The sequence below is a fragment of the Pan troglodytes genome, chromosome 3 (assembly GCF_028858775.2).
Source record: "Pan troglodytes isolate AG18354 chromosome 3, NHGRI_mPanTro3-v2.0_pri, whole genome shotgun sequence".
Taxonomy (NCBI): Eukaryota; Metazoa; Chordata; class Mammalia; order Primates; family Hominidae; genus Pan; species Pan troglodytes.
This window is the reverse complement of record NC_072401.2, coordinates 73,411,512-73,438,823: the sequence shown is the minus strand read 5'-3', so window position 1 is coordinate 73,438,823 and position 27,312 is coordinate 73,411,512. Positions and strand designations below refer to the sequence as shown.

The window sequence follows — 27,312 nt, the reverse complement described above, 5'->3', positions numbered from 1 at the left end:
ACGAGGTCAGGAGATCGAGACCATCCTGGCTAACACGGTGAAACCCCGTCTCTACTAAAAATACAAAAAATGAGCCGGGCGTGGTGGCGGGCGCCTGTAGTCCCAGCTACTCGGGAGGGTGAGGCAGGAGAACGGCGTGAACCCAGGAGGCGGAGCTTGCAGTGAGCTGAGATCGCGCCACTGCACTCCGGCCTGGGCGACAGAGCGAGACTCCGTTTCAAAAAAAAAAAAAAAAAAATTAGCTTCTGTTTTGTTGTCCTGCTTTGCTTAGACCAAATGAAAGAAAACCCATTAACATCCTCTGTAAAAAAATGTTAAATGTACCCTTCCCCAGAAGAACCACCACCTATAACAATCAAACTGCTGTAACTGGGCGTGCTAACCTTGTATAAAAAATGTTGTGATTCTGCTAAAAACTCCTCTGTCTGCCTATAGAAATGAAACCTTAACTTTCCTACTTTGCAATGCTGACTCCATTCCTTGGAGTTGGTGTTTCTGGGTGAGACATCCTCAAACTTGGTGCTTGAATAAACTCTCTCTAAATTAGATTCTGATCCTTTTAATTATTTAGGTCGATAGCATGCGTGATCTAATTTGGTTTTCACAACAATCCTATGAAGTAGGTACTATGATTACCATGCCCATTTTACAGATAAACACACTAAAGCAATAGAAAGGAAGTTACTTTCCCATTGTCACACAGACAGCAGGTGGTAGCCAGGATTCCAATGCAGACAATCCAACTGCAGAATTTATGCTTCTAACCTCTACTCTTTATAACCCCTAAATAGGGTTTCAACAGGATGAGTATGTAGATGTAAATTAAAATCTCCAAATATAATAGAGGCAAAATGCATAGTTGGTAACCATTTTTTATGCCTTTCTGCATTTTCCAAATGTTCTCCAATAAATAGCACTTTTGCTATTAGAAAAAAAAAAATTGTTTCTGAAAACCCTCTGCTGACCAGGCACCCTTTCCCATGTCTGTGTCTCATTTCCTGCATTAGTGCTGATTAAGTGGTGATACAGAGAAAAAAGCCAAAATCTAGACTGAAGGTAGGGCAAGACATAGTAAAGACTAAGAGCATCCATACCACTGTGCAGTATAAACTCTCATAAAGGTTCCAACTGCTTTGCCATTTTTAATAGTTCTGAACAAGTGCTATAAATAGTAGATGTTTATTGACCAATTTTTGTTCCAAAGAATATATATCAGGATAGAAACAAAAAGTAAACCTCTTCCATATGTGCCTGTAGACTTTAGTAGCTGTTAATACATTGATTTATTTGGTAAAAAGGAACCTTTTTCAAAATTATATATTGCAATTGTTGCAGTGTTTTATTAACGAGAAAAACGACAACATTAGATACGTTGCCAAGTAAAACTCTAAAAAAACTTGGCATGATCACAGCTCACAGCAGCCTCAAGAAATGATTTTATTAAATGCATTAAATACTGAAAATAGATATGCATAATACTATATACCATATGGGACTAAATAAATTGACTTATGATTTCTTTTATTTAGTGAAATGCTGTGGGGTCTGTAAGTTAACCAATGTTAGAGGACTAGGTGATTCATGTCAGAGGAAATATATTATTAACATTGGCTATAGACCTCTTGGAAAAAGCCTCTGCCAACCATTTTCAAAACAATTTTTAAAAATCAACAATCATTTGGTAAAACAGTAAATTATGTAAGAAAAGAAATACACAAAAAACGGTTTTCTTTCCCTTTTGTCTCAAGGGTAGTTTTTCCTTCAGGCTGAAATGATATAGTTAAGAATCATTTAGATCCAGGCTTCTTTAATCACAAAGCCTGCTTATTTGGCAGTTTCTCAAGTTACTCCCTCAGGCAGCTTGAACCAGTTAAACTACATCCTTTCAGCTCTTCGGAGCTTATTGACAACCAGCCATCTGGTTTCCTAGGAAACAAAACCTTGGCAGAAATAGTGAATCATTTCCAGGTCACTTTCAACATGGAGAGTGGAGCAGGAAAGCACTGGACTGAGGAGGAGATTAAAGCTTTGCTAAGTGTCTGGGCAGAAAAAAATATACGAAAACAACTTTATGGAACACTAAGAAATAAAGGAATATTTATTTACATTGCTAAAAGGCTGCAATCATTAGGAGTATACAGAGATTGGAAACAGTGCCGGGCTAAGTACAAAAATCTCAAATATGAATATAGAACAGTTAAATATGCCCATAACTCTGGAGACAGCTCTAAAACTATGAAGTTCTTCCATGATTTGGATGTAATCCTGCAGTATGAACCTGCCACACAATTTACAGAGGAAGATGCAAATGGCAGGTACCTGGAAACACTCAGCCCAAGTACAGCCCCAGAGACCACTGAAGGTAAAAAAAAAAAAAAAAAAAAAAAGAAAAGTACTCTTGTTTTTCTTTTGTTTTACAGTTTTATGAACTGTAAAAGTTCAGGACTTCTGTGGCCATATGATAAATATAGACTGAAATATCAAGACTGTGGAAAAATAACCAATTTATTATGCTATTTTGCACAAGGTTAAGAATTTTTTTAAAAAGAGGTTAAATATTACCACTTTAAAAAAATCTGTAAAATACAGAAAAAGCACATTACAATGGCACTGACTGCTAGTGCCAACTGCATGTGATATGTTTTTGAAATATGGATTGAGTTCTAAAAATAGTTTAAGTTTTAATTTTATAAGAGTGGTAAATAAGGGGAAAAATATCAAAAACATTGCTCAACTGATGTTTTTCCACAGCTCCAAACAAGAACTTTCTCCTTTATTTAATTTGCGTTTTCCTAAATTTATAAATAAAAGCACATTTAAAATAACTGTTCTACACTATTTCATTACTTGTTTACAAGAACAGCTCCATTTTAACAATGAAGAACAGCTCCATTTTAACAATGAAGTATAATGAAGATTTAGTACATTAAATGATCTGAGACTAAGTGATTTACAGGGGTTTCTTGACGTGCTGTGTTGTTAAACCCAACACTATTTACATAGAATCTACTCATTGTCTGTGGAAGCATTAGTAGGCAAAGGGAGGGAAATCAATGACAGTAATGAGATGTCTACCATAGTCTAAATCTTATAGATGCTATTTCAAGAGCAGAATTATTCAAAAATCTGTAATACCCACTATCTGTGTGTACCATGGGCAAAGCACTAAGTTATATGCGTTTAGTAATGCGAAGCCTCAAAAAGGACAGAACTGCAAATAAATTTAACACCTGAGAGAAAACAGTAAATAGTTTAATAAAAGTACCAAATGTGAATGGGGTTAAGAGGACAAAGATTACAACTGGTTAACTTAAGTTAGCTAATTTTCATGTTTACAGCTCAGTAACAAATCATTTCATTAAAAGAAGAATCCACCCTGCCTGCATTCTTTCCATTTCTGAGATGACACCAAATTCTGAGAAAGCTTTGCAGTTATTACCATATTAAACAGCAATCACATTATTTTATTCAATTAAACACCTTCGACTCTTCATTATTTAAGTGCTTTAAATATTGATTAATAAATAAGTAAATCACTTAGCTTCTGAAAGTCCCCGATTTTAACCAGGAGTTGGTCTGATGAAGATGTGGGTGCCAATATCTCTACTTCTTAAAGGGATCTTCAGCACTTTCAGGTACTCCCTTGGCTCCAAACTCCTTCGTTTTCACTCATAAACAGAGGGACTATCCTTACAACATAACTATGCACGTTTAGTTACCTCAAACTCCCAATTCCAAAATCAAACTCTCTATTCTCCCATCACTTTTTTTTTTTTTTTTTTTTTTGAGAGAGGGTTTCACTCCTGTCACCCAAGCTGAAGTGCAGTGGTGTGATCTTGGCTCATTGCTGCCTCAACTTCCAGGACTCAAATGATCCTCCCAACTCAGCCTCCTGAATAGCTGGGACTATGGGGTGTGAGCCACCATGCCCGGCTAATTTTTTGTGGGATGGGTTTCCCACCATGTTGCCCTGGCTGGTCTTGAACTCCTGGGCTCAAGAGATTCTCCTGCTTCGGCTTCCCGAAGTGAGGCACGATCCACCACATCTAGCCTGAATTTGATCCTCCTACAAATTGCTTCCACCTTAGCATCACTATATTTCCAATCACTTATACAGAAACATTTGAGATATCCTTGATTTTTGGTCAGTCACTAAGTCTTTAAAAAATCTGCTGACATACTGCATAACATTTTCTCTCTGCTCTATTCTCATTATAACTAACCAGAACTTCATCATGTCTCATATGGAATATTAATGTAACCTCTTTACCGGGCTCCCTAGTTTTCACCCTCTTCCCATATACTTTCCACAATACCACTAGTTGTTCTTTACATTTTTAAATTATAAAATTATAAGCACATTAACATTTTGGTTGCATTAAAAATAATCTTTAAATTATACCCAAGATTAATCATGATCTAAAATTAAATATTACAATTAATGGTTCCATAATATTTAACTGAGTGTGGGTCTTCACCACCCCCATGCAAATGATACTGCAATGAATACCTTTTGTCCATTTTTAGTATTATTACTTTAAGACACAAGTCCTAATACTGATTCAGGAGGATATAATTACTTTGGTTTTTTGTTGTTGTTGTTTTTGTCTTGTTTTTGGTTTTTGGTTTTGTTTTGTTTAAGACAGAGTCTCACTCTGTCACCCAGGCTGGAGTGCAGTGGTGCAATCTCAGCTCACAACCTCTGCTTCCCAGGTTCAAGCGATTCTCCTGCCTCAGCCTCCTGAGCTGGGATTAGAGGCGCAACGCCACCATGCCCAGCTAGTTTTTGTATTAGGAGAGACAGGGTTTCATCATGTTGACCAGGCTGGTCTCGAAGTCCTGTCCTCAAGTGATCTGCCCACCTTGGCCTCCCAAAGTGCTGGCATTACAGGCCTGAGGCACCATGTCTGGCCATTACTTTGAAACATTATTTCTAAAACAACTGCTTTCCAAAATAACCGTACTTCACTAGCCATGATAGCGTCCCTTCTGTAGAATCACTGTCATGCAAAATTATGGAGTATTAATGGGAAGAAGGGACTTTCCAAATTTGATAAGTAAATAATGATTTAGGCCAGGCATGGTGGCTAATGCCTGTAATCCCAGCACTTTGGGAGGTTGAGGCAGGTGGATCACCTGAGGTCAGGAGTTCAAGACCAGCCTGACCAACATGGTGAAACCCCGTCTCTACTAAAAATACAAAAAATTTGCTGGGCTTGGTGGTGGGCACCTGTAATCCCAGCTACTTGGGAGGCTGAGACAGGAGAATCGCTTGAACCCAGGAGGCAGAAGTTGCAGTGAGCCAAGATCACACCACTGCACTCCAGCCTGGGCGACAAGAGTAAAACTCTATCTCAAAATAAATAAATTAAATAAATAATTAATGACTTAGGCTAATTTAAGAAACAATGGCCTATAATGATATACAAATTGGTAACTTTTAATTTGCATTTGTTTAATTACCAGTAAGGTAGAACACTTTTCTATACAATTTTACAAACTGACCTTTCGTGTCAATTGGGGTCTTAGAAATTTGCATGATTTTCTTGCCTTATGATTTATTTGATCTGCAGAATCCAAAAATTTTTAAGGTAATCAAAGTTTTCTCCCTAGGGCTTAGGAAGCCCTCCTTGCACCAGGTTTGATTCATTATGTAATGTTTTCTGGTTTTTCCTATGGTGGAACCAGCAGAATTTTTATTGGTGTGTGATACACGGAAGAAGGGAAGAAAATGAAAGTGCCTTTTCCACTGTTGGGATCAACCTCATGCAAGTGGTAAGGATAGGCCACTTGTTAGGCAGCAAGTAGCCAGGACCAGAGCCATGGCAAAAGACCCAAATACACTTTTGACCAACTCTAAGAGGCTTCATCTTCTGCTAAATCTCATCATCCTCAGCCTCAGAATTCCTTTGGCCTATGGCTGCCAAACCACATTCCTTCAGTGGTCAATTTCCCCTCTATTTCACTCCTCTTATTTTATACAAATGTATCGCAAGTAATGATTTAAGACTTTCACTTTAAAATCCCCAGAGCCTCTGCCTACAGTTTTAGGATTCATGCTGTGGAATGAGCAACTTAAGAAAAAATTATCTGAAGAGGTTGGAGAGAGAGCTTTTCTGTTTCACTATCATCTGTATGTTTGGTCCAGACTCTTTTCTATGGAGGTAAATCTAGACTCTAAACCAGGTAATAGAATAGAAACCCTGCCTTTATTTACTGCTCTCATACTCAAGCTCAGGTGTTAAATAACCTGGGCCCTGTTTCTCTAAAGGTAATTCTTACATAACTCCAGATTTTTATTTTCCCTGTTTTCAACCAAATCTAAAACATTCCTCGACAACATTTTAGCCTAAAGCAATTATAAAACCTGATTTAAAATTTTTGACAATTTTTACCTTGAGAGTTTATAAAAATACAACTGTGCCATCTGAAAGCAGTGATGTGCTTTTGTACTTATGTTTATTTTTCATTTGTTTTCCTATTTTAACATAGAAACCCTAATAGAGTTTTTAAGATGATAAAGAGCATATCTTTTCTTTTTCTTCAATGGGAATGCCTGTAAACATAATGGTGAATCATGATTTAAAATGAATATTTATGCCATTAAAATCACACCTAAAAGTTGATATATTAATGTAAAATACAATGCTACTTTTGTTACTCAATAAAATAGAAGTGGAAAAACATTTGGCAATGAAATGATTAATGAGATGAGTAAATTTTTAATTGAGACATTACAAAGAGCAATCAAAAGATACTTATCCGCCTCCCAATTAGTCTGCAATTTCATGTAATTATAATTCATCTTCATGTGTCAATTGAGTTAAAAATCATGTAAATTGCATTCCTTTCTAAGATGTACTTCATCCTCCTCATTTGATCACTTTAAAAAGTAGCCTATGCCTCATTTTATGAAAGCCTATATAAAAGCATCCAAACCATAAAACAAGGAAATCAAAGGAGGAATTCAATTTTTATGGTTGGCATGGTTCTTTTAAATGACATATTCCTTAGTCCATTTAAACATAATTTAACTTCTGGAAACTTTAGTATGTATCAATCAATAAATTATATAAGATACTTAAAAACTCTAAGCTATTTGATCATACATGCCAAAAAAACAGCATTTTCTAATTAGCTATCTCATTGCAGGACCTACTCTTTTACATTACTGGTATTATTTAGCAAATGCCTACTCTGTTAGAGCACCCAAGTTACAATTATAAATAAAACACCACATTTTAAAATTGTAAGGCTGGGCACAGTGGCTCACACCTGTAATCCCAGCACTTTGGGAGGCCGAGGATCACCTGAGGTTAGGAGCTCGAGACCAGCCTGGCCAACATGGTGAAACCTCGTGTATACTAAAAATCCAAAAATTAGCCGGGTATGGTGGCAGATGCCTGTAATCCCAGCTACTCATAAGGCTGAGGCAGGAGAATTGCTTGAACCCGGGAGGCAGAGGTTGCAGTGAGCCGAGATCACGCCACTGCACTCCAGCCTGGGCGACAGAGTAAGACTCTGTCTCAAAAAAAAAAAAAAAGTAATTTAACTTGAAAACTAACTACAATCATTTCTAAAAACTTAAAAAATTATCAAACAATTCTAGCAGAACTTCAAAATGGACCATGTCAATGGGATGGAAAAAATTAGATTTCTCTTTAAATATACAAATATTTAAACTATATTATACAACTTTATTACAAAATGTCTATCACAAATCTATTTTCAAGAATATGACCACATTTAACTAAAGCTATTAGAATTATCAGTCATATTGTTTCTAAAAGGAATTCTGTTATATTTACAGGTAAAATGTCAATTGCATCAGTAGATAAGGAAGACGTCTCAGGAAATCCTTTACTTCTGGTTTCTCATGTCAGACCAATGGAACTAGGTATAGTATAATGGATGGGACAGAATGAAACTGATCTAATTTCAAACGGAAAGACTGGTTCCTAATCTGAGAAAATTGACAATTTTTCCTGGAAGAAACACTCAGAATTGATTTATGTTTCCCTTTTTGCCAACCTATACTGAAAAAAATTATTTCTAAAGCAAATGATTTCCTTACGAAATTTAAGTTTCCTAGAAATGTTGGTTCTCTAATTTCCGAACTTTACTCTTTAAATATTATAAGAAATCTGATGGCTAAACTTACTCATAGTAATGAACATGATCACTTTAGTGTTGAGGCAAGGAATTAAGACAAACAGAATTTTACATCTGAAAGTAAACATCAGAGCCACAACCAGGTCAAGGATAATTTGAATCACCCAGTGAATTAAATTCAGTGTAAATCCTTCTTTGCTTCTGTTTTTCTTTTCTTTTCTAGTCTCACTCTGTTGCCCAGGCTGGAGTGCAGTGTCATGATCCCAGCTCACTGTAACCTCTGCCTCTGGGGTTCAAGCAATTCTCCTGCCTCAGCCTCCCGACTAGCTGGGATTACAGGAGCGCACCATCACGCCCAGCTAATTTTGTATATTTAGTAGAGACAGGGTTTCACCATGTTAGCCAGGCTGATCTAGAACTCTCGACCTCTGGTGATCCACCCGCCTCGGCCTCCCAAATTGCTGGGATTACAGGCGTGAGCCACTGCACCCGGCCGCTTCTAATTTCTTATTGAAGCTAGAAGCAAAAACCTTACTTCTAACTTACATAATAGAAAAACTTATTTGTAACCCAAATAAGAAAAAAAATTCTGAAAAAGCATTACAAAGACATTAAATATTTGTAACCTAAATAAGAAAAAAAATTCTGAAAAGCATTTCAAAGCAAAGACATTAAATACACCATAAAATATCTCAAACAAATGCTATAAAGTTTTTTTAATGACTTAAAACTCATGAACCTGATAAAAGTTATTAATTGTAATATCATTTGTATGATAGGGGCCAAAACCTAAACTCAATTATTACTGAACCATTAATTGTAATATTTAATTTTAAATTATGGCCAGGCACAGTGACTCACACCTGTAACCCCAGTATTTTGGGAGGCCAAGGTGCGGGATCACTTGAGACCAGGAGTTCAAGACTAGTCTGGGCAACATAGTGAGACCCCATGCCTAAAAAAATTATTAAAAATAGTCCAGGTGCAGTCAGTGGCTCATGCCTGTAGTCCCAGCTACTTGTGAGGCTGAGGCAGGAAGGCTCACTTGAGCCCAGGGGTTCAAGGCTGCAGTGAGCCATGACTGTGCTACACACTCCAGCCTGTGCAACAGAGTCTACGAAAAGAAAAAGAAAGAAACAAAATAAATTATGATTAATCTTCGGTATAATTTGAAGATTTGGTTTTGGTTTTGTTTTTGTTTTTTTGAGACAGAGTATTGCTCTGTTGCCAGGCTAGAGTGCAGTGGTGCAATCTCGGCTCACTGCAATCCTGCCTCCCAGGTTCAAGCGATTCTCCTGCCTCAGCCTCCTGAGTAGCTGGGATTACAGGTGTGCACCACAACACCCAGCTAATTTTTATATTTTCAGTAAATACAGGGTTTCACCACGTTGGCCAGGATGGTCTTGATCTCCTGACCTTGTGATCCTCCTACCTTGGCCACCCAAAGTGCTGGGATTACAGGCGTGAGCCACCGCACCTGGCTGAAGATTATTTTTAATGCAAACAAAATGTTAATGTCATGCATGGTAGCGTGTGCCTGTGGTCCCAGCTACTCTGGAGGCTCACTTGAACCTGGGAGGTTCAGGCTGCAATGAGCAGTGATCTCTCCACTACACTCTAGCTTGGTGAAAGAAAATTAATTTCTTTTTTAAAAAATTTATTTTATTTTATTTTATCTTATTTTGAGACAGGGTCTCACTCTTTCGCCCAAGCTGGAGTGCAGTGGTGTATTCTCGGCCCATTGCAACCTCCACCTCCCCGACTCAAGCAATCCTCCCACCTCAGCCTCCCAAATACCTGAGACCACAGGCACATGCCACCAAGCCTGGCTAATTTTTGCATTTTTTTGTAGATACAGGTTTTGCCCTGTTGGGAGGCTGGTCTCCAACTCCTGAGCTCAGGCAATCCACCTGCCTTGGCACCCCAAAGTACTGGGATTACAGGCCTGAGCCACCATGCCCAGCCAAAAATTCCTTTCTTTAATAATATTACATCCAATTTGAAACCCTGTCTCAAAAAAAACACAAAGACCAAAGTTAATGTGCTTGTAAGTTTATAATTCAGAAAATGAACCTACTTCTTTTATGAAAATGAAATCTGAGAAAAACACAAGATAATATGGTTGTCAAAATAACCAATATAAAGTCAAGTACTGTCAGTAATGTAAATGAAGTATAAAACTGTTCTAGAGACCTAATACGCACCATGGCATATTAAAGGATTTATAACTAAGTGGAGACATACTGCCTAGGAACAAGGCATTATGAAATTTCTGACACATTTCCCTACCATTAAAAGAAAATACTTCATTTAAAATGGCTTTAGTCTTTCTGTAATTTTCGCAAGGCGTAAGCACTGATTGTTCTGTGTGACTCTTCCAAGCCCTCAGCTTATGAGTAGCCTCAGTTCTCAACCCTGACTACACATTAGATTCACAATCTGGGGATGAGAGATGAGGCAGGTACCAGAGTGGTGGTTTTTAAATGCTTCCCAGTAGACTGATATATAGCCAAAGGAAATCGTAAGATAAAGAAAAAAGAAAGGAGTTAAATTGTTTGTACCTATCCTATTTCAAAACAAATTATCTACAATGAGCCATTTTCTTAATTACTGTTTTCTATAGTAAATGCTACACATTTATATATTGAACTTCCACTATACACTGACATACACCCTACATACTAAAGGAGTGGTATGGAAGAGAAAAAAAAGGTATACAGGAAAGATGATCAAAATATGACTTAAAAAACACAACTTTATTAAAGCCAGTAACCGGCATAATAATGGACAGATTTAGGTTCTGTATTTTGTTTCCCCACTGTTTAAGAGAAAAGCTAAGCTATGATTTGTTACTCCATCTCCTATGGAGGAAACTGCTTTCTTTAATAATGTTGCATCCAATTATTTACCTTGTCTGATGTATATAATGCATATATCTTTTACCTCTCTACCTAATGCAGGTATCTCTACGTCAGTATTGGAACCCTCTAATAATACAACTTTTATCCCAACTGTAGCAAATGAAGGAGGAAAGCACTGGACTGTGCCAGAAGTCAGGGCTCTAATAGACATCTGGTCTGATAAAAGCATACAACGACAACTAGAGGGAACAGTGAGAAATAAGAGGATATTTCAACAAATTGCAGCCAAGCTTCAGAAATTTGGAATAGACAGAGACTGGAAACAGTGCAGAACAAAATACAAAAACCTAAAACATGAATACAAGATCGTAAGAACAGCTCAAGATCTAGGCATGACTAAGAGTATGAAATTTTTTACTGAGTTGGATGCTATTCTGGGACCCAATAAAACAGAAAAATCACGAGACCAGGAATCCCAAGATGGAGAACATGTCACAGAATGTGCCAACGTAAAAATGGGAGAGGACCAGACAGGTAGGAAGGTGAAGAAAAATAATCTTAACATCATGTTACATCACACAGGTTCAAGGATCCCTTTTCCAAAATGCCTGGGATCAGAAGTGTTTTAGATTTACATACTTTTTCAGATTTTAGAGTATTTGCATATACATAGTGAGGTATCTTAGAAAGGGGAGCCAAGTCCAAATATGAAATTCATATGTGTTTCATACATATAGCTTAAAGCTAATTTTATGCAATATCCTTAATAATTTTGTGCATGAAACAAAGTTTTGACTATACCCATCACATGAGGTCAAGTGTATAATTTTCCACATGTAGCATCATGTTGGTGCTCAAAAAGTTTCAAATTTTGTAGCATTTCAGATTTCATGTTAGGGATGCTCAACCTGTATTGAGAATGTTCAGTACCATAAGAGGAATATTATATATGTAAGTTAAATAGGTTTCATTACATGCTATTTGACAAGCTAGCTGAATTTATTATGAAACAGATTTAGTATACATTTGATCTTCCCCAGAATAGAAACAGTACAGTTATACAAAAAGGAGGAAATAAAACTGGATTCCCAGAATAAAGTTTAAAATAGATCAATTTTAATAAAGCAAATATGCAACCCCAGATGGCAGAAGTTAAAGGAAATTTTCATACTAATTGTGGTAAAATTGAGTAGAACAGAAAAAGGGCATTGAAGAACTTAGAAAAATATAAAATACATGAGACTTTCTTAGAAGTAGTACATTTCTCTGAGACCCATCATAAATGTCTTTAAAGTATATTTAAACCAAAGGATTGAGATACAGTACATACACACTAAGACATGATAGCATGAAATAAACTGAATGAGTTCTAGACCAGGATTCAGGAAATCAAAGTTGTAAGGCTCTGTGGAACCTTGAAGTAACCAAGTGTCTCCTCTAGACCAGGGGTCCCCAACACCTGGACCCTTACTGGTCCATGGCCTGTTACGAACTGGGTTGCACAGCAGGAGGTGAGTGGTGGGCGAGCCAAGCTCCATCTGTATTTACAGACACTCCCCATCATGCACATTATGACCTGAGCTCCGCGACTCCTGTCAGATCAACGGCAACATTAGATTCTCACATTAGATTAGAACACTGGAGCACGAAGACTGTTGTGAACTGTGCAGGCAAGGGATCTAGGTTGTGTGCTCCTTATGAGAATCTAATGCCTGATGATCTGTCATTGTCTCCCATCACTCCCAGATGGGACCACGTAGTTGCAGGAAAACAAGCTCAGGGCTCCCACTGATTCTAGATTATGGTGAGTTGTTTAATTATTTCATTATATATTACAACGTAATAATAATAGAAATAAAGTGCACAATAAATGTAATGCACTTGAATCCTCCCAAAACCATGGCCCCCTCACCCCCTGGTCCATGGAAAAATTGTCTTCCATGAAACCAGTCCCTGGTGCCAAAAGGTTGGAGACCGCTGCTGTAGACCTAACTCCAAAATTGGGGGGTGTGGACAAGATGGTCTTAAAGACCTCTACTAACCACAGTGTCTCCAGATTTTATTATCTGGCTTAAATGATGAGTCCCAGTTGTAAGACAGTCTGCGTCTAGGGAAGAGAGGGGAACCACAGACAGTTAAGACTGGAAATGCTGGTGAGAAATCTCAAAATATTTCGCTGGTGGACAAGAAAGAAACTGGTATGCTAGAGAACTATACATCTCCCCCAGTTAGATGACTACAGATAAAGCAGCCCAACAGCAGTGGCATGATATCTTCATACAGTCATTGCTGGAGATGCAGCTAAAGATGATTCCATTAGTTATGTCAGAAGACTTAGTTAGAGACTCAGATACATACCCAATATCTATAGTGACAAAAAGATGCTTAAGGGTAGGGAATCTAACTAATCATATTTAATATTAGGGTCCCTTTAAAAAGGAAAATACTACATTAGAGTTTAAAACACAATTCTGGGCCAGGCGTTGTGGCTCATGCCTCTAATCCCAGCACTTTGGGAAGCCAAGGTGGGTGGATCACTTGAGGCAGGAGTTTGAGACCAGCCTGGCCAACATGGTGAAACCCCATCTCTACTAAAAAATACACAAAAAATTAGCTAGGTGTGGTGGCACATGCCTGTAATCCCAGCTACTCGGGAGGCTGAGGAATGAGAATCCTTGGAACCTGGGAGGCAGAGGTTGCAGTAAGCCAAAATCGTACCACTGAACCACAGCCTGAGCAACAGAGTGAGACTCTGCCTCAAAAACAAATAAATAATCTAAATAAATAAAACACGATCCTGAAGTAAATTTAAAAAGCCAATATATATCCCCTTATGTTCATACATTCATTGCTGGAGATGTAGCTGAAGATGATTTAGTCAGTAATAAGTCAGAAGACATAGGAGATACAGATAAAAAACAAGGTCTTGACACACATAAAATAATATTCTGGTTTTTGTGTGTGTGTGTGTGTATGTGACAAGGTATATACATAAAATGCTATTACAAGACACTGCTATGGCCTGAACTGTGTTCCTCCCACCAATATTCATATATTGAAGCCTTAACTCCCAATGTGATGTATTTGGAGACAGGGCCTTTGAATGATAACTAGCTTTAGATGAGGTCATGAGAGTGGTGCCCTCATAATGGGTTTTAGATTTTATATCTATATATTAATAGACGCTACCATACCTAAGAAATTATGTTATAACATTATATGAAGTACTGTTGGATCATAACTCAAAACACATAAATGAAAGGTGGAAATAATTAATGGAAGCAATGTTCCCCATCGCTGTTTTTCTCCAAGTGTAGCAGCATCAGCATTAACTGACAACTTACTCAAAATGCAAATTCTTGGGCCCCATCCAGAATCAGAAACTCTGGTGTTGGGGCCTAGCAATCTGTTTTAACAAGTCTTCCAGGTTATAATGATGCAAGCAAGTTTGAGAATCATTACCCTCTGGTATAGGGCACTAAGGGTTTGGAGGTGAGATTTTGTGCTTGCTAACCTGATAGTTTGCCTCTTCTACACAAACCAAAACTGGGGAGGAGGAGATCACCAAGCCCCCAAGCTGAAGTTTATCTGTTAAAAAGACCTTGTACCTAGTCTATCAGTCCAAAGCTTCATATAACTTCACAAAGTGTAAAGCTCAATGTTAATTTAGTTAATCAAATTTCCTATACTCCTGGCAAACTTATTTCTCTGGTTTATCAGATAGGACAGATTCTTAGGTTTCCATAGGCATCACAGCTATGGCCTTTGTCATTAAGAGTTAAAAATCAAATTATGCCAGGTGCAGTTGGCACATGCCTATAATCCCAGCTTCTTGGGATGCTAAGATTGAAGCATCACTTAAGCCCAGGAGTTTGAATCCAGCCTGGGCAACACAGCAAGAACCCATCTCTAAAAATAAAAAATAAAATTTTAAAAAATAAGAAAATCAGATTACTGCATTGGTTAATAAGGAAAAAAGATTTCCATCTAAAAAGTTAAGAGCTTTAGTATTCAGAAGATTTTAGCTTGTTAGTCCTCTGGAAAACTTACTTAAGTACAACCTCAAGATAATTTTTTACATGTAGAAGAAAAAGATTAAGTCAAAAGTACAAGTTTTTTTTTTGTTTGTTTGGCATGTTTGCATGCCAAATATGAAATATTTGGAATATATTTAGAAAATGTGAAACAGGACAAATGCATAGTCATCCTAGAAATTATATTATTTTAAACTGTCACATGAAAATTCAAAGCAAAGATATAAACCCACAAGGATCTCAGCAGCTAAATACGTAAGAAAAAAACTTAAACAGGCAAGGATTTTAGGTACACCTGCAATATATACCTACTGATTCACAAATTGCCACTCCGCTCTTAGGAAGAATGTAATAGAACGTAGTATTGAGGTATAAAAATATGGATTATTTATCTTCAGGGAAAAAAATTCACATGAAATAGTCTTTCTTTAAAACAACAACAAAGTGATGGGTATTTACATGTAAAAACAGAGGTCACTTCATTTTTATTTTTTATATTTCACTGATGAATTTTTGAAATTGGAGTTGCTATTATTAATAATAGCTCCATATTGTTAACTTTGATATCTGGCCAAAAAACCAGTCCCCCAAAAGTATTCTCTTTCCTATCTTAAATGTATGCTATAAGCCATACGCTTTTCTTTACTTCAAATGAAAATCCAGCTACAGCTGTAGACCCCTTGGATTCTGAGTATCTAGAGTGGTTCCCAATTTGGAACTTCTGAAGATTTTGATCTAGTAGGTTGGAGTCAGTTCAGGCATCCGTATTTTTAGACGGTTCTCAAGCATAGCCAGCACTGGAAACCGTAGCTAGGTTATCATGCTCAGACCAGCAGAGGACTGATTCACACAGAAGTTTCAATTTGATTCCATTCAGGGAAGAAAAATTTGCTAATGCCGATAGATTATCACTTAAAAATTAATGACTAATGGAATATGAAGGAAATCAATCACGGAGAAGAATCATAGACTGCTCAGGCTATTCCTATTATGTTAAGTAAAAAGAAGTGGCCCATGAAAATTGAATAAACTAGATCTTTGGATCTAAAACATATTTTATTTTTCTCCCTGGTCTGAAGCATAAGTGAGAGAGGATAAAAGGAATCAAGAAGTTATCAAAGGAGAAAGGACTCTGTCAAAAGAGAAAATTTGTGTTTGACAATCTTATCACCTACCTGTCTCTTCTGAGTAGGAGAAACAAAATTGACTTAATTCCGCTCCAATATCAGCTGCCATTTATATGAGCTGGAATGCCTTATTATCTATGTATTCCCGCAAGCCGCTGCTTTCTGGTATAGGACAGTCACAGTTAAACCTATTTCAGGTCAGAGGGGTGGAGTCAAGCATACTTAAATAAGCATAGAAGTTTCATGGTAGTAAAATATATCCTATTAGAGGAGGTCACGCTGATCTTCAGCCTAAAAATCACAAGTGAAATACCTCAATGTTCATCTAAGAATAACCCTAGAAATGCCCATTTTTCTTTTGGTTGTAGCAAAACATATTTCCAAAATTCAAAAAGTTCACAATGAGATGGCCAGCAGGGGGCATTAAGGAATCTACTGTTACCATCTCAAAGGGTACGCTAAGAATTATGTTTTCTTCTAATTCATTTATCTCTTCCAAAAGAAAGAAATTGGAAGTAGTTTTCCTTAAACCTGGAATATTTAAACACTTTTGTATATTTTACATGCATTATAATTTGTATAATCTTAGCAGTAAAATTATTACATAAATTAATGCACTTTAGTCATATGAAACACAATACTGAGAACTTTTCATTTTAATCCAATAGTACATCCAGATAGAGAAGAACTGATTACTAAAACTTCAGAAAACCGAAGACTTACAAATGTGAAAAAAGAAAGCTCAGACATAGGTATGCTGCTAATCTTAAATACAGGCAACTTGTTTATTATGAAGTCATGATTTTTCTAATTTGTACTGTTGGTAATATTTTAATAAACTTTTAAGAAGCTGTGGCATAATAAAGAATATATCTAGTTTTGGTCTCCTGTTCCTGGCACAAAGCATCAACAACCTTTGGAACTTCCAGAGACAGAGGCATCTTTGTTATGTTAATGAGGCTACTCTAGGTGGGTTCCCAGATAGCTTCAGGATAGGGGGTAGTCACCGAAAAAGACCGACCATGTGATGAGGGTTGGAGCTTTGTGCCAGTGTGACCTCCATGAAGGAGAGTGTGGCTGGAGGTTGAGTTCCATCTTGTAGCCAATGACTTAATCAATCACATCATAAAAACTCTGGCTTAGAGGAAGATTTGGAAGCTCCGTACAATGCAGTACATGTTTCCTTAGTTCCTTTATAACTTCCCACAGACATCACTGCATTAACCTCTACACTTGACTTGTCTTTACTTTTCTATTCTCAAACCTCAGCAACTTTTCTGAGATGTAATTTACATACAATCAAATTCACCCAACTAAAGCATATAACTGTGGTTTTTAGTATATCCACAGTTATACAATAATCACCAGTATCCCATTTTAGAACACTTTGATCACCCCACAAAGAAACCCCATATCTGCCAGGCACGGTGGCTAACGCCTGTAATCCCAACACTGTGGGAGGCCAAGGCAGGCAGAACACGAGGTCAAGAGATCAAGACCATCCTGGCCAACATGGTGAAACCCCATCTCTACTAAAAATACAAAAATTAGCTGGGCGTGGTGGCCGCGCACCTGTGGTCTCAGCTACTCGGGAGGCTGAGGCAGGAGAATCACTTGAACCCAGGAGGCGGAGGTTGCAGTGAGCCGTGGTCACGCCACTGCACTCCAGCCTGGGCGACTGAGCAAGACTCTGTCTCACAAAAAAAAAGAAAGAAACCCCATATCCATCAGTAGTTTAACTGCTTGACCACACCTCTGTAACCCCTGACAATCACTAACCAACTTTCTGTTTCTACGGATTTGCCTATTCTGGACATGAGTGGTACCCTCCAATATACATTTTTGTGTCTGGCTTCTTTTGTTTCACGGTTCATCCACGTTGTAGCATATATCAGTGTTTCATTCCTTTTTATGGCTGAATAATATTCCAATTTACAGATATACCATATTTTGTTTTCCCACTTATCAATTGACAGACATTTGGGTCACTGCCATTTTCTGGCTCCTATGAATACTGTTGCTATGAACATTCTGGTACAATTTTTTTCCCATTTTGGTAAAATATACATAAAATATTTACCATTATACCCATAAGTACATTCACGTTGTTGTGAAAACATCACCACTCTCCATCTCCAGAGCTTTTTCATCATTCCAAACTGAAACTTCTGTAGCCATTAAACAATAACTCCTCCATCCCAACTCTCCTTAGCCTGTAGTGACCACTATTCTCCTTTCCATCTTTGTGAATTTGACTATTCTAGGTACCTCATATAAGTGGAATCATACAATATTCGTCCATTTGTGCCTGGCTTATTTCACTTATAATATCTTTAGGGCTCCTCCATGTTGTAGCATTTATCAGAATTTCCTTCATTTTAATATTCCATTGTATGGATACGCCATTTTGTTTATTCATCCATCGATGGTCATCTGGGTTGTTTCTGCCTTTCGCCTATTATCAATAACTGCTATGAATGTGGATGTATAAATATCTGCTTGAGTCCCTGCTTTCAATTCTTTTGGGTATATACCCAGAAGCGAAATTGTTGATCATATGGTAATTTGTGTTTAATTTTTTTAGGACCTGCAGTACTGTTTTTCCACAGCAGGTATATGTTTTTATGTGAACATGTTTTCAGTTCTTCTGGGTTTATATGTAGGAGTGGAATTGCTTGGTCATATGGCATATGCTGAAAGTTTCTGAGGAACTACCTGTTTTCCACCATGACTTCACCATTTTACATTTCTATCACCATCTTTTAAAAATCATATCCAACAAGAGCGATTTAAACACATTTTCAAATTTCCATGAGGCACTAGGCATGGTGGTAGGCACCTGTAGTGCCAGCTACTTGGGAGGCTGAGGCAGGAGGATCGCTTGAGCTCAGGAGGTCCACGCCAGCCTCGGCAACATAGTGAGACCCTGTCTCTTAAAAAAAAAAAAAAATTCATAAGGCTGAAAAATTATTCAGAATTAAAACCTAGGAGAATTTAAGATGAGAGGAACTCACTGTTGGAAAGCATTGTGGAGTACACCTTCCCCCTGTCACCCCCTGCTGCACATCATCACCCCAAAATAACACTGGGTCCACTGCAGGGTCTAAATTGGTAAATTTTAAATGTCATTTTGATATATGAAGTCTAACAGAGAAGATCGCTATTGTGTATTACCTAAAATGCTTCCTTATACCTGAGTTGGTAGAGAATACAGTAGAGAAAGAAGGAAAATGTCTATGCCCACTTCTCACTAAAAGAAATTAAGTAAACACTGGGACTTTCCATATTCACAAATATCCAGTGAAGATCACCTATGATGAAAAGCAGCTAAATTATTCTCACTAATAATGAGAACAGTCTGTCTTATAATTTTTAGAATATACTGTTTGAATATGGACACAAAATTTCTTTTGACTCATATTGAAGTTATTATTGTATTCTTGGTACTTTATGCCATCACAGTTGCTTTAAGTGAATGATAATCAAATACAAGATTTATCTATGTTTGAATAATTATAAATCATGTTGATTTGTAGGTAATCCTTTAGAAGATGCTAAAAGTCATTTACAGATTATAACAGTGAGTGACACAGAGGCTGGAAAATACTGGTGTGATAGTGAGGTCAGAGCATTGATATGGTCTGATGAAAAAATTAAGCGAATGCTTGAAGGGGCCACAAGAAACAAGAAAATATTTGAGGAAATTGCCAGAAGATTAATTAATGCAGTTTGGGATAGACAGAGACCGGAAACAATGTCATATGAAATATAAAAATGTAAAATATGAATATAGCATTTTACAAAGAAAAAATGGCAACCCTCCAAGAAAAATGAGATTTTATGAAGAAGTTGACTGCATCCTAAGAAAACCAACTCTCAGAACTGCCAAATGGAGACATGGTAACTTTGGAATTGACATTAACAAAAAAAATTCTAGACATTCCTCTTTGCATTTTCATTTAGCAAGAGAAAAACTCTTTAAAAATGAAATCCTTACACTATTGTATGCTCAAATGACCCTTAAAAATCATTAAAAATAGGTACCTAATTTAAGCCAAGAGTTTCAACTTTTTTCTAAACCTTGTACCAAAATATTCCTAATTCTTAACTCATTCTTTATTTGTCCACCTGCTTAAGTTTTCTTATTTTAGTATACCTGAATGCTTGAAAACCATTAATGTGTTTCAAATCATGTCACATAATGATTCTTTTCCTGTGTTTTTATTAAAGAATTATTTGAAGGTCACAACAAAAGCCAAGGAACTTTGAGCTTCAAGAGAAAAGCACATGAAGATGGTAAGAGCCAGAGAAATAACAAGTTCTTCCACACAGTGGAAACAACTTGTTGCTTTTTCCTGATAACAGAGATATTTATTCCTGTCCTTGATAAATTAGACTAAATATATTGTTTATGAACTGTATTAGAGCAGAGAATGCTGAGAAATAATTTATTTCATAGCTCATTGAGTGAAAGTTCCTGCAGGAGCTAGAGTTTATATTTTAAAAGAAGAAGAAAGAAAAAAGAGTGAGAGTAACACTGAAAGTAAATGAAAACTTGCCCGGAGTTAGGTAACTGTTTGGTTATCATGGTCCTTTAAATTGTACTTTACAGTGATTGTTGCAATTATTGTTATCAGATGTAAAAAGAAAAAAATCCACAGTTCTTCAAAGGTAGTCAATAATCAATATAACATTTTAATAAGTCTGAAAGTCAAACTCAGAAGCCAACCTAATAATGGGAGCTGTAATTCCAAAATGACCCATCACAGACATCAGAAAAGATAATATAATGCAATATAGCATGTAGAAGAAAGAAAATGCACATAAGACTAATAAGAAAACCTGAGTTCCAGTCTCTCTTTGACCCTAATTCCTCAACACAGAGCAAATCACTGCATCTCTCTGGATCTCTAAAATAATCCAGCTTTAATGCCTTATAGATTTATAATTTATGAGATTGTTTTTTAGTTAACACAAAAAATTGAAGAGTAAAACAAAATTTTACAAAGTAGACACACCAAATCCACCATTCAGGACATAAAACTTACTAGCACCCTAAAAGCCTCCCAGTCATTAATCATCCTTCCGCCCCCATAAACATTATCACTATTCTCACTTCTATCACCATAGATAGTTTGGGATTCATACTATATGTACTTTTCTTTCATTCAACATTGTTTATGAGATTCACCCATGACTTTACTCACAACAGTAGTCTGTTATTTTTTATTGCTGTAGAATAGTCCATTGTAAAAATATACATCCCAGCCAGGTGCAGTGGCTCAGGTCTATAATTCCAGCACTGCCTTGGAGGCCAAGGCAGGAGGATCACTTGAACTCAGGAGTTCAAGACCAGTCTGGGCAACATAGTGAAACCCCCCATCTCAATATTTAATTAATAAATAAACGTATATCCCATTACTTTTTCAAATCTATTTCACTGTTGGACATTTCAGCTGTTTCCAGATTGGGGCTTTTTTGAAAAATTGCATGTCTCTTAATGGACATATGTATGCATTTCTGTTGAATACATACCCAGAAGTGGAAGGCAGGGTCATAGGGCATGCATATATCCAAGCACTGTTCTAAGCACTTTACATATATTAACATATTTAGTCCCAATCACAATCCTATAAGGTAGGTGCTATTATTATACCCAATGTACAGATGAGGAAACTGAGGCATAGAGAAGTCTACGCTCCTGAACCAATAAGGTCTCTGCGAGGGCAGGGACCACATCTGCCCTGTATGGTAAAGTATTCCCAGTGTCTACCACAGTGCCTTAGTAATATACTTAGATGTACATTATTCCTATTTGTTGAGCTTCTGCTCAACAAATACATTTTGAATAAAGTATTAGCAAATAGCAAGAATTTCTCTTCCCCTTATAACCTTTTATCTCAAGTGAACTGAAAAGTGTATTTTTCTATGTCTGGATATAAATGCAAGTCAGATAAAACTCTTGTACGGTTAACCCTTAACAGTTTCTCCTTTCAGGTTAAACTGCTAAGGGTTAACCGCACAAGAGTATCATTCTGAACCCACTGAATTTGAACATTAGACCTTACAATATATAAGTCTAGGCCAACAGATGAGGAAACAGACTCAGAAGTTAGAAGACTTGCCCAAGATTAAACTGATGTTACTGGAAAACCTGGGGCTAGATTTCAGTTTGTATGTTAAGGAGCTCTTCCCAATATTGACCAGAATGACCAAGCAGTGGTACTTGGAGACTTTTGGGAGCAGGTAAATTCTGCTTCAGACTAATGTAAAAAGCTAAGTTCTAATAAAAAAAAGTTATAAATGGAAGGATTGAAAACACTTATTTTAAAGCAAGAATCACTGAATTATAAAATAACTAAAATCAAAGACTGGAACAATTTGCAAGGACACTTAAAATAAGTCACTCCCTCAAACCAAAATTTACTTGACTCAGATAAAGGTTATAGATTAAGGGAGTAAAAAGTTAAACACTATAGGAATGTTACATATTTGATAATTTTCAGTCAAATATGAAAATCAAAATTAAGTAAGATATTCCCTGCCTTAATTTGGCAGCCCAAAGTAAGTTCTCTGACAATCAAATCCTGTGTTCTCCACAAAACTAAATGAAGATTAACTGGGAACTAGATCCATATAAGTCTGACTGAGTGCATCTCTCATTCTCACAAGTGCCTTTCCAGTGGTAATGTTCTGTACTCTGTTTGCAGAACCAGTGTCTAAATCTCTTAAGAAAAGTGCTCCTGAGATCATTACAAATCAGTTTCCTCAAAGCATAATAACAGAACCAAAAGATTCTACAGAATGTTTCTGCAGACAGAAAACCCAACTTCATCAGGTAAATCTTATAAATTTTTAGAAGTATGAAAATGTTTGTCATTGTAAGGTTCAATTCCTAACCATGAGAAGTGATAATTCACTGAATGGAAGGGCATGGTTATCTCCTAACTAATCAAGGAAAGGCTAATTAGCTGATTCATGGCATAAATCTACAGACATTTACTAATTCCTTTTATGGAATCTTCAAATATGTCCAGGCCATTCTAGTCTCCATAAAATGTGACTGTGTTTTAAAGATGAAAATGTTTATTCTAAGAAGGGGTGTCTGGTTTGTTCAGAACTCTGCAAACTACTGAAATGATGTTTTCAGGACCAAAACAGCATTTGGTGATTATATAAATCAGGCATGAACACACCCACACACATGCATGCACAGTTTACAGCTAAGAGGACATGTGAAAATTCCCCTACAGAAAGCAGAGCTACGGAATAAATCTGAAGATAGCCAGAACTACTAAAAACGGGGAGTACATCTGGATGAACCCATCTGGGTTAAATATCCAGTGCATGACTGGCTTAACTAATTGATACTCTATTTATTTTTATATGAAATGGCTAATATACCTTCCAGGTATTCTGTTAACCCCAGGACTAAATGTTTCAGATTACATTATACCCAAGACAAAAAACTGGACCAAATACAAAGCAAAAGTGATAGAAATCTCATCTTCTAGATTCCATCTTCTTAAAGATAAGGTTGGCCAGGCATGGTGGCTCACGCCTGTAATCTCAGCACTTTGGGAGACCGAAGAGGGTGGATCACTTGAGGCCAGGAGTTCAAGACCAGCCTGGTCAACATGGTGAAACCCCGTCTCTGCTAAAAATACAAAAATTACCTGAGTGTGGTGGCGGGCGCCTGTAATCCCAGCTACTCGGGAGACAGGTACGAGAATCACTTGAACTTGGGAAACGGAGGTTGCAATGAGCCCAGATCATACCACTGCACTCCAGCCTAGGTGACAGAGTGAGACCCTGTCTCACAAAAAAAAAAAAAAAAAAAAAGGGGAGGCCAAGGCGGGCAGATCACGAGGTCAGGAGATCGAGACCATCCTGGCTAACATGGTGAAACCCTGTTTCTACTAAAAATACAAAAAATTAGCCGGGCGTGGTGGGGGGCGCCTGTAGTCCTAGCTACTCGGGAGGGCAGGAGAATGGCGTGAACCCGGGAGGCGGAGCTTGCAGTGAGCCGAGACTGCGCCACTGAACTCCACCCCAGCCTGGGAGACAGCGAGACTCTGTCTCAAAAAAAAAAAATCAAGAAGATAATATATAAGAAATAAATTCCTTCATCAAAAAGGAAAAAAACACAATCAAACCTTTTTGCAGTTGTTTTAAAACTAACCAGTGAGTGAATGAGGGTGAGAAAGTGAAAACAGAGCTTTCTGCAACAGACCACCACTTCTCAGAGTACGATATATATATACACACATATATATACACACATATATATACACACATATATATACACACACATATATATACACATATATATACACACACATATATATACACATATATATACACACATATACATATATATACACACACATATATACACACATATATACACACACACATATATATATACACACACGCACATATATATATCTATATATATCTATAAAACTAAACTAAAAGAAAAAGTTCTTAGTTTTATTCTGGCTCTTATCTATCAGTTTCGAGCAGCAGATACTCGTATTTCCAAGACATAAGGGAGTGTCATTGTTCCTCCAAGCATAATCAGTCCTCCCAAAGGATGAGCACTTTAGCTCATGTAAAATTTTGAATTGATTATGGGTGAGAACCAGCCCTCTTTGTGCACCTTAATGATTCTATGCCTACACACGAGAAATGTTAAATTGTTTTTCAGTAATACATTTGTTCCTCAAAACCACATAATCACATCATTATTGCCCTTATCTGGTATTGTTTAATCTTACAATTCTTTCACAGAAAAGCAACTATAGAAAACAGATATATGTAACCAGGAATCAAATGGTATTCATCTAAAAAAAAAAAAGAAAAAAAAAACCTATAACCATGAATACCAAGTATTTTCCTAAACTGGGTACTAAAACTCCAACCAGTGCTAACATGTAAGTTAAAAAAAAAAAAAGCCCCTTTTTCTTCAGGCACACATTTAAAGGGAAGGAGAAAGGGGGATGAAAATTTCTTGAATAACTTTGGCAAAAAAAGTAAATATAGTGAAGTACAGTTCATACGTATTTTCTACAGACCACCAGGCAACCCTAAAGACCTCTAGATTCTCCCTCACCCCCATGACAGAGTATCCAAAATAACAACTGCTTTTTTTTTTTTTTTTTGAGACGGAGTCTCGCTCTGTCGCCCAGGCTGGAGTGCAGTGGCGTCATCTCTGCTCTCTGGAACCTAAGCCTCCCGGGTTCAAGCGATTCTCCTGCCTCAGCCTCCGGAGTAGCTAGGACTACAGGAGCGCATCACCACGCCCAGCTAATTATATTTTTAGCAGAGATGGGGTTTCACCATGTTGGCCAGGATGGTCTCGATCTCTTAACCTCGTGATCCGCCCGCCTGGGCCTCCCAAAGTGCTGGGATTACAGGCGTGAGCCACCGCGCCTGGCCAGTTTCTAAGAATGTTACAAACTAATGTTGCTCACAACTACCACATAATCAAGAGTTTACTTTCTCCTTGGATTATGTAACTAATTTTCTCAATAAATTTTTTTTTAAAAAACAAGAAATCTATTATGGTCAACCCACAATTATCCAAGATTGGAGCTACGCAAGTTAAAAATATTCTTTTTGATGCTTCCCACATTCTCAGCTCTTTAGTAAACAAGGAACACACAAAATGTGAAACTGAAATTCAAGTATCTGGGACAATGAAAACAGCAAAAAGTACTTCTAATTTAAGTTTGGTGGAGGAAAAGCTAATCTTTTGGAATGCGTTTATACGTGTTGCACCCATTTTGCTGTTACGTGTTATTGCCAAGTTCCTTAACTGTAGTGTAAGTTGTTACTACTGTATTGCCTTATGGAAACTGTAATACTTTCAGTAAGAATATCAAACCCAGGTTTGTTTTTCTTATCCTAGTGTAATAATTTATATCAACTTCCAGTTAAGTCAGGTAGTAAGAAAAGGAAAGATCACCGAAGCAAAGTAATTTTTTTTTTAACTCGAAAGGATCTCCCAATTTTTCAAAATCAAGTGTATGGATCTTGGCATAGAGACACTACTCCCCTGTCCCCCTTTTGAAGAAGGGAGTTAATTTTTGTCATGTTATTACCAACGTTTTCATTCATTAGGCAAGACGTCTACCAATGAATCTTTTCCAGATGCACTGTTCCCTATGGTTGGCTTATTTCCATTTAATTTATGTGAGATCTACTACCAGTAGTCATTCTCAACATCAACTAGTCATCTTTCCCTGGGTCTGAAGTCTAGCATCCTCAAGTTCCCATAGCGATAACTACTTTCAAACCCATAATCTGCTCAATAGCTCTGCCCTTGCAAACAAAAGCTTGTGGTGGTTGGAGGCCCCGCGCGAAAACCTTTAGGTGTTGAAGGACCTGGACTGGCCGCCACGCCACACTAGCCAATATATTACAGGAGCAGCCACAGGCTCCGGGAGACTAGAACCCGCATGCAGTCGGGGAGGAGCCCTGACCCAGCTAGACCAAGCAAACCGGCGGTTTACAAGCTGGCCAGCCTCTGGATGGGTGCACAGACCGGGGGGCGGGGAGGGAGAGAGCCCCTAAAAGGCATAAGTGGCTGGGAGGGTGGGCAGGACAGGCTAAAGTTCATGGAAGCGAGGTGCCCCTCGTGCACGCCTAGGCAACCCGGTCGACGCCACAGGCAGGTACTGGCTTAGGTCGGAGAGGTCGGTCCTCCCGGGCTCTCGGGCGCTCATGAGAACGCCGACTGCGGGAAGCGGCTCCGAGAGATGGAGACGCACGCCCCCGCCACCCCCACCCTGTTGCTCACCGGTGCTGCAGCCCCACGAGTCCCAGAGTGATCACATGCGGTACATCCAGCTGCGTGGGCCACTCTCCTGAGGCGATGCACCCGAACACGCCACATTCCTCTCGGATCCCCAACTCCTCCAGCTCCATGTCGCCGCCGAAAGCACGTGGAAGGACCTGCCGCTGCGGCCAAGGTGTAAGCACCAACCAGCTGCCAGCTCGGCCCGTCGAGCTCAGAAGCTCGCGCTCGCGACAGGCGCTTCCTTCCCGAGGGTGGCCCCAGCTACTGCGGCGGCGCGCGCTGTCCCTAGGTGGCGTGGCCAGCTCAGCCCTGCTCCTCCCCCTCCGAGTCCACCAACGAGCGAGGGCGGAGGGGCGGTCCCGCGGCTGAGGGGC

The 27,312-nt window shown here is 38.0% G+C and overlaps 1 protein-coding gene across 2 annotated transcripts in view; it reads right to left on the bottom strand.

The window, feature by feature from the left end:
• PPAT (phosphoribosyl pyrophosphate amidotransferase) overlaps positions 1-27,309 on the bottom strand; it is a 42,474-nt gene extending 15,165 nt beyond the window's left edge. Inside the window, exon 1 of one of the 2 annotated variants that reach the window (XM_001140991.7) lies at positions 26,939-27,309. In XM_001140991.7, the coding sequence (XP_001140991.1) occupies positions 26,939-27,066 (128 nt within the window). In that variant the 5' untranslated portion in view covers positions 27,067-27,309. Of the gene's footprint in view, positions 1-16,182; positions 16,323-26,938 lie in introns of those variants that run through there. The other variant, XM_009447854.5, reaches the window with a different exon arrangement.
• Positions 27,310-27,312: the final 3 nt, after the last annotated feature.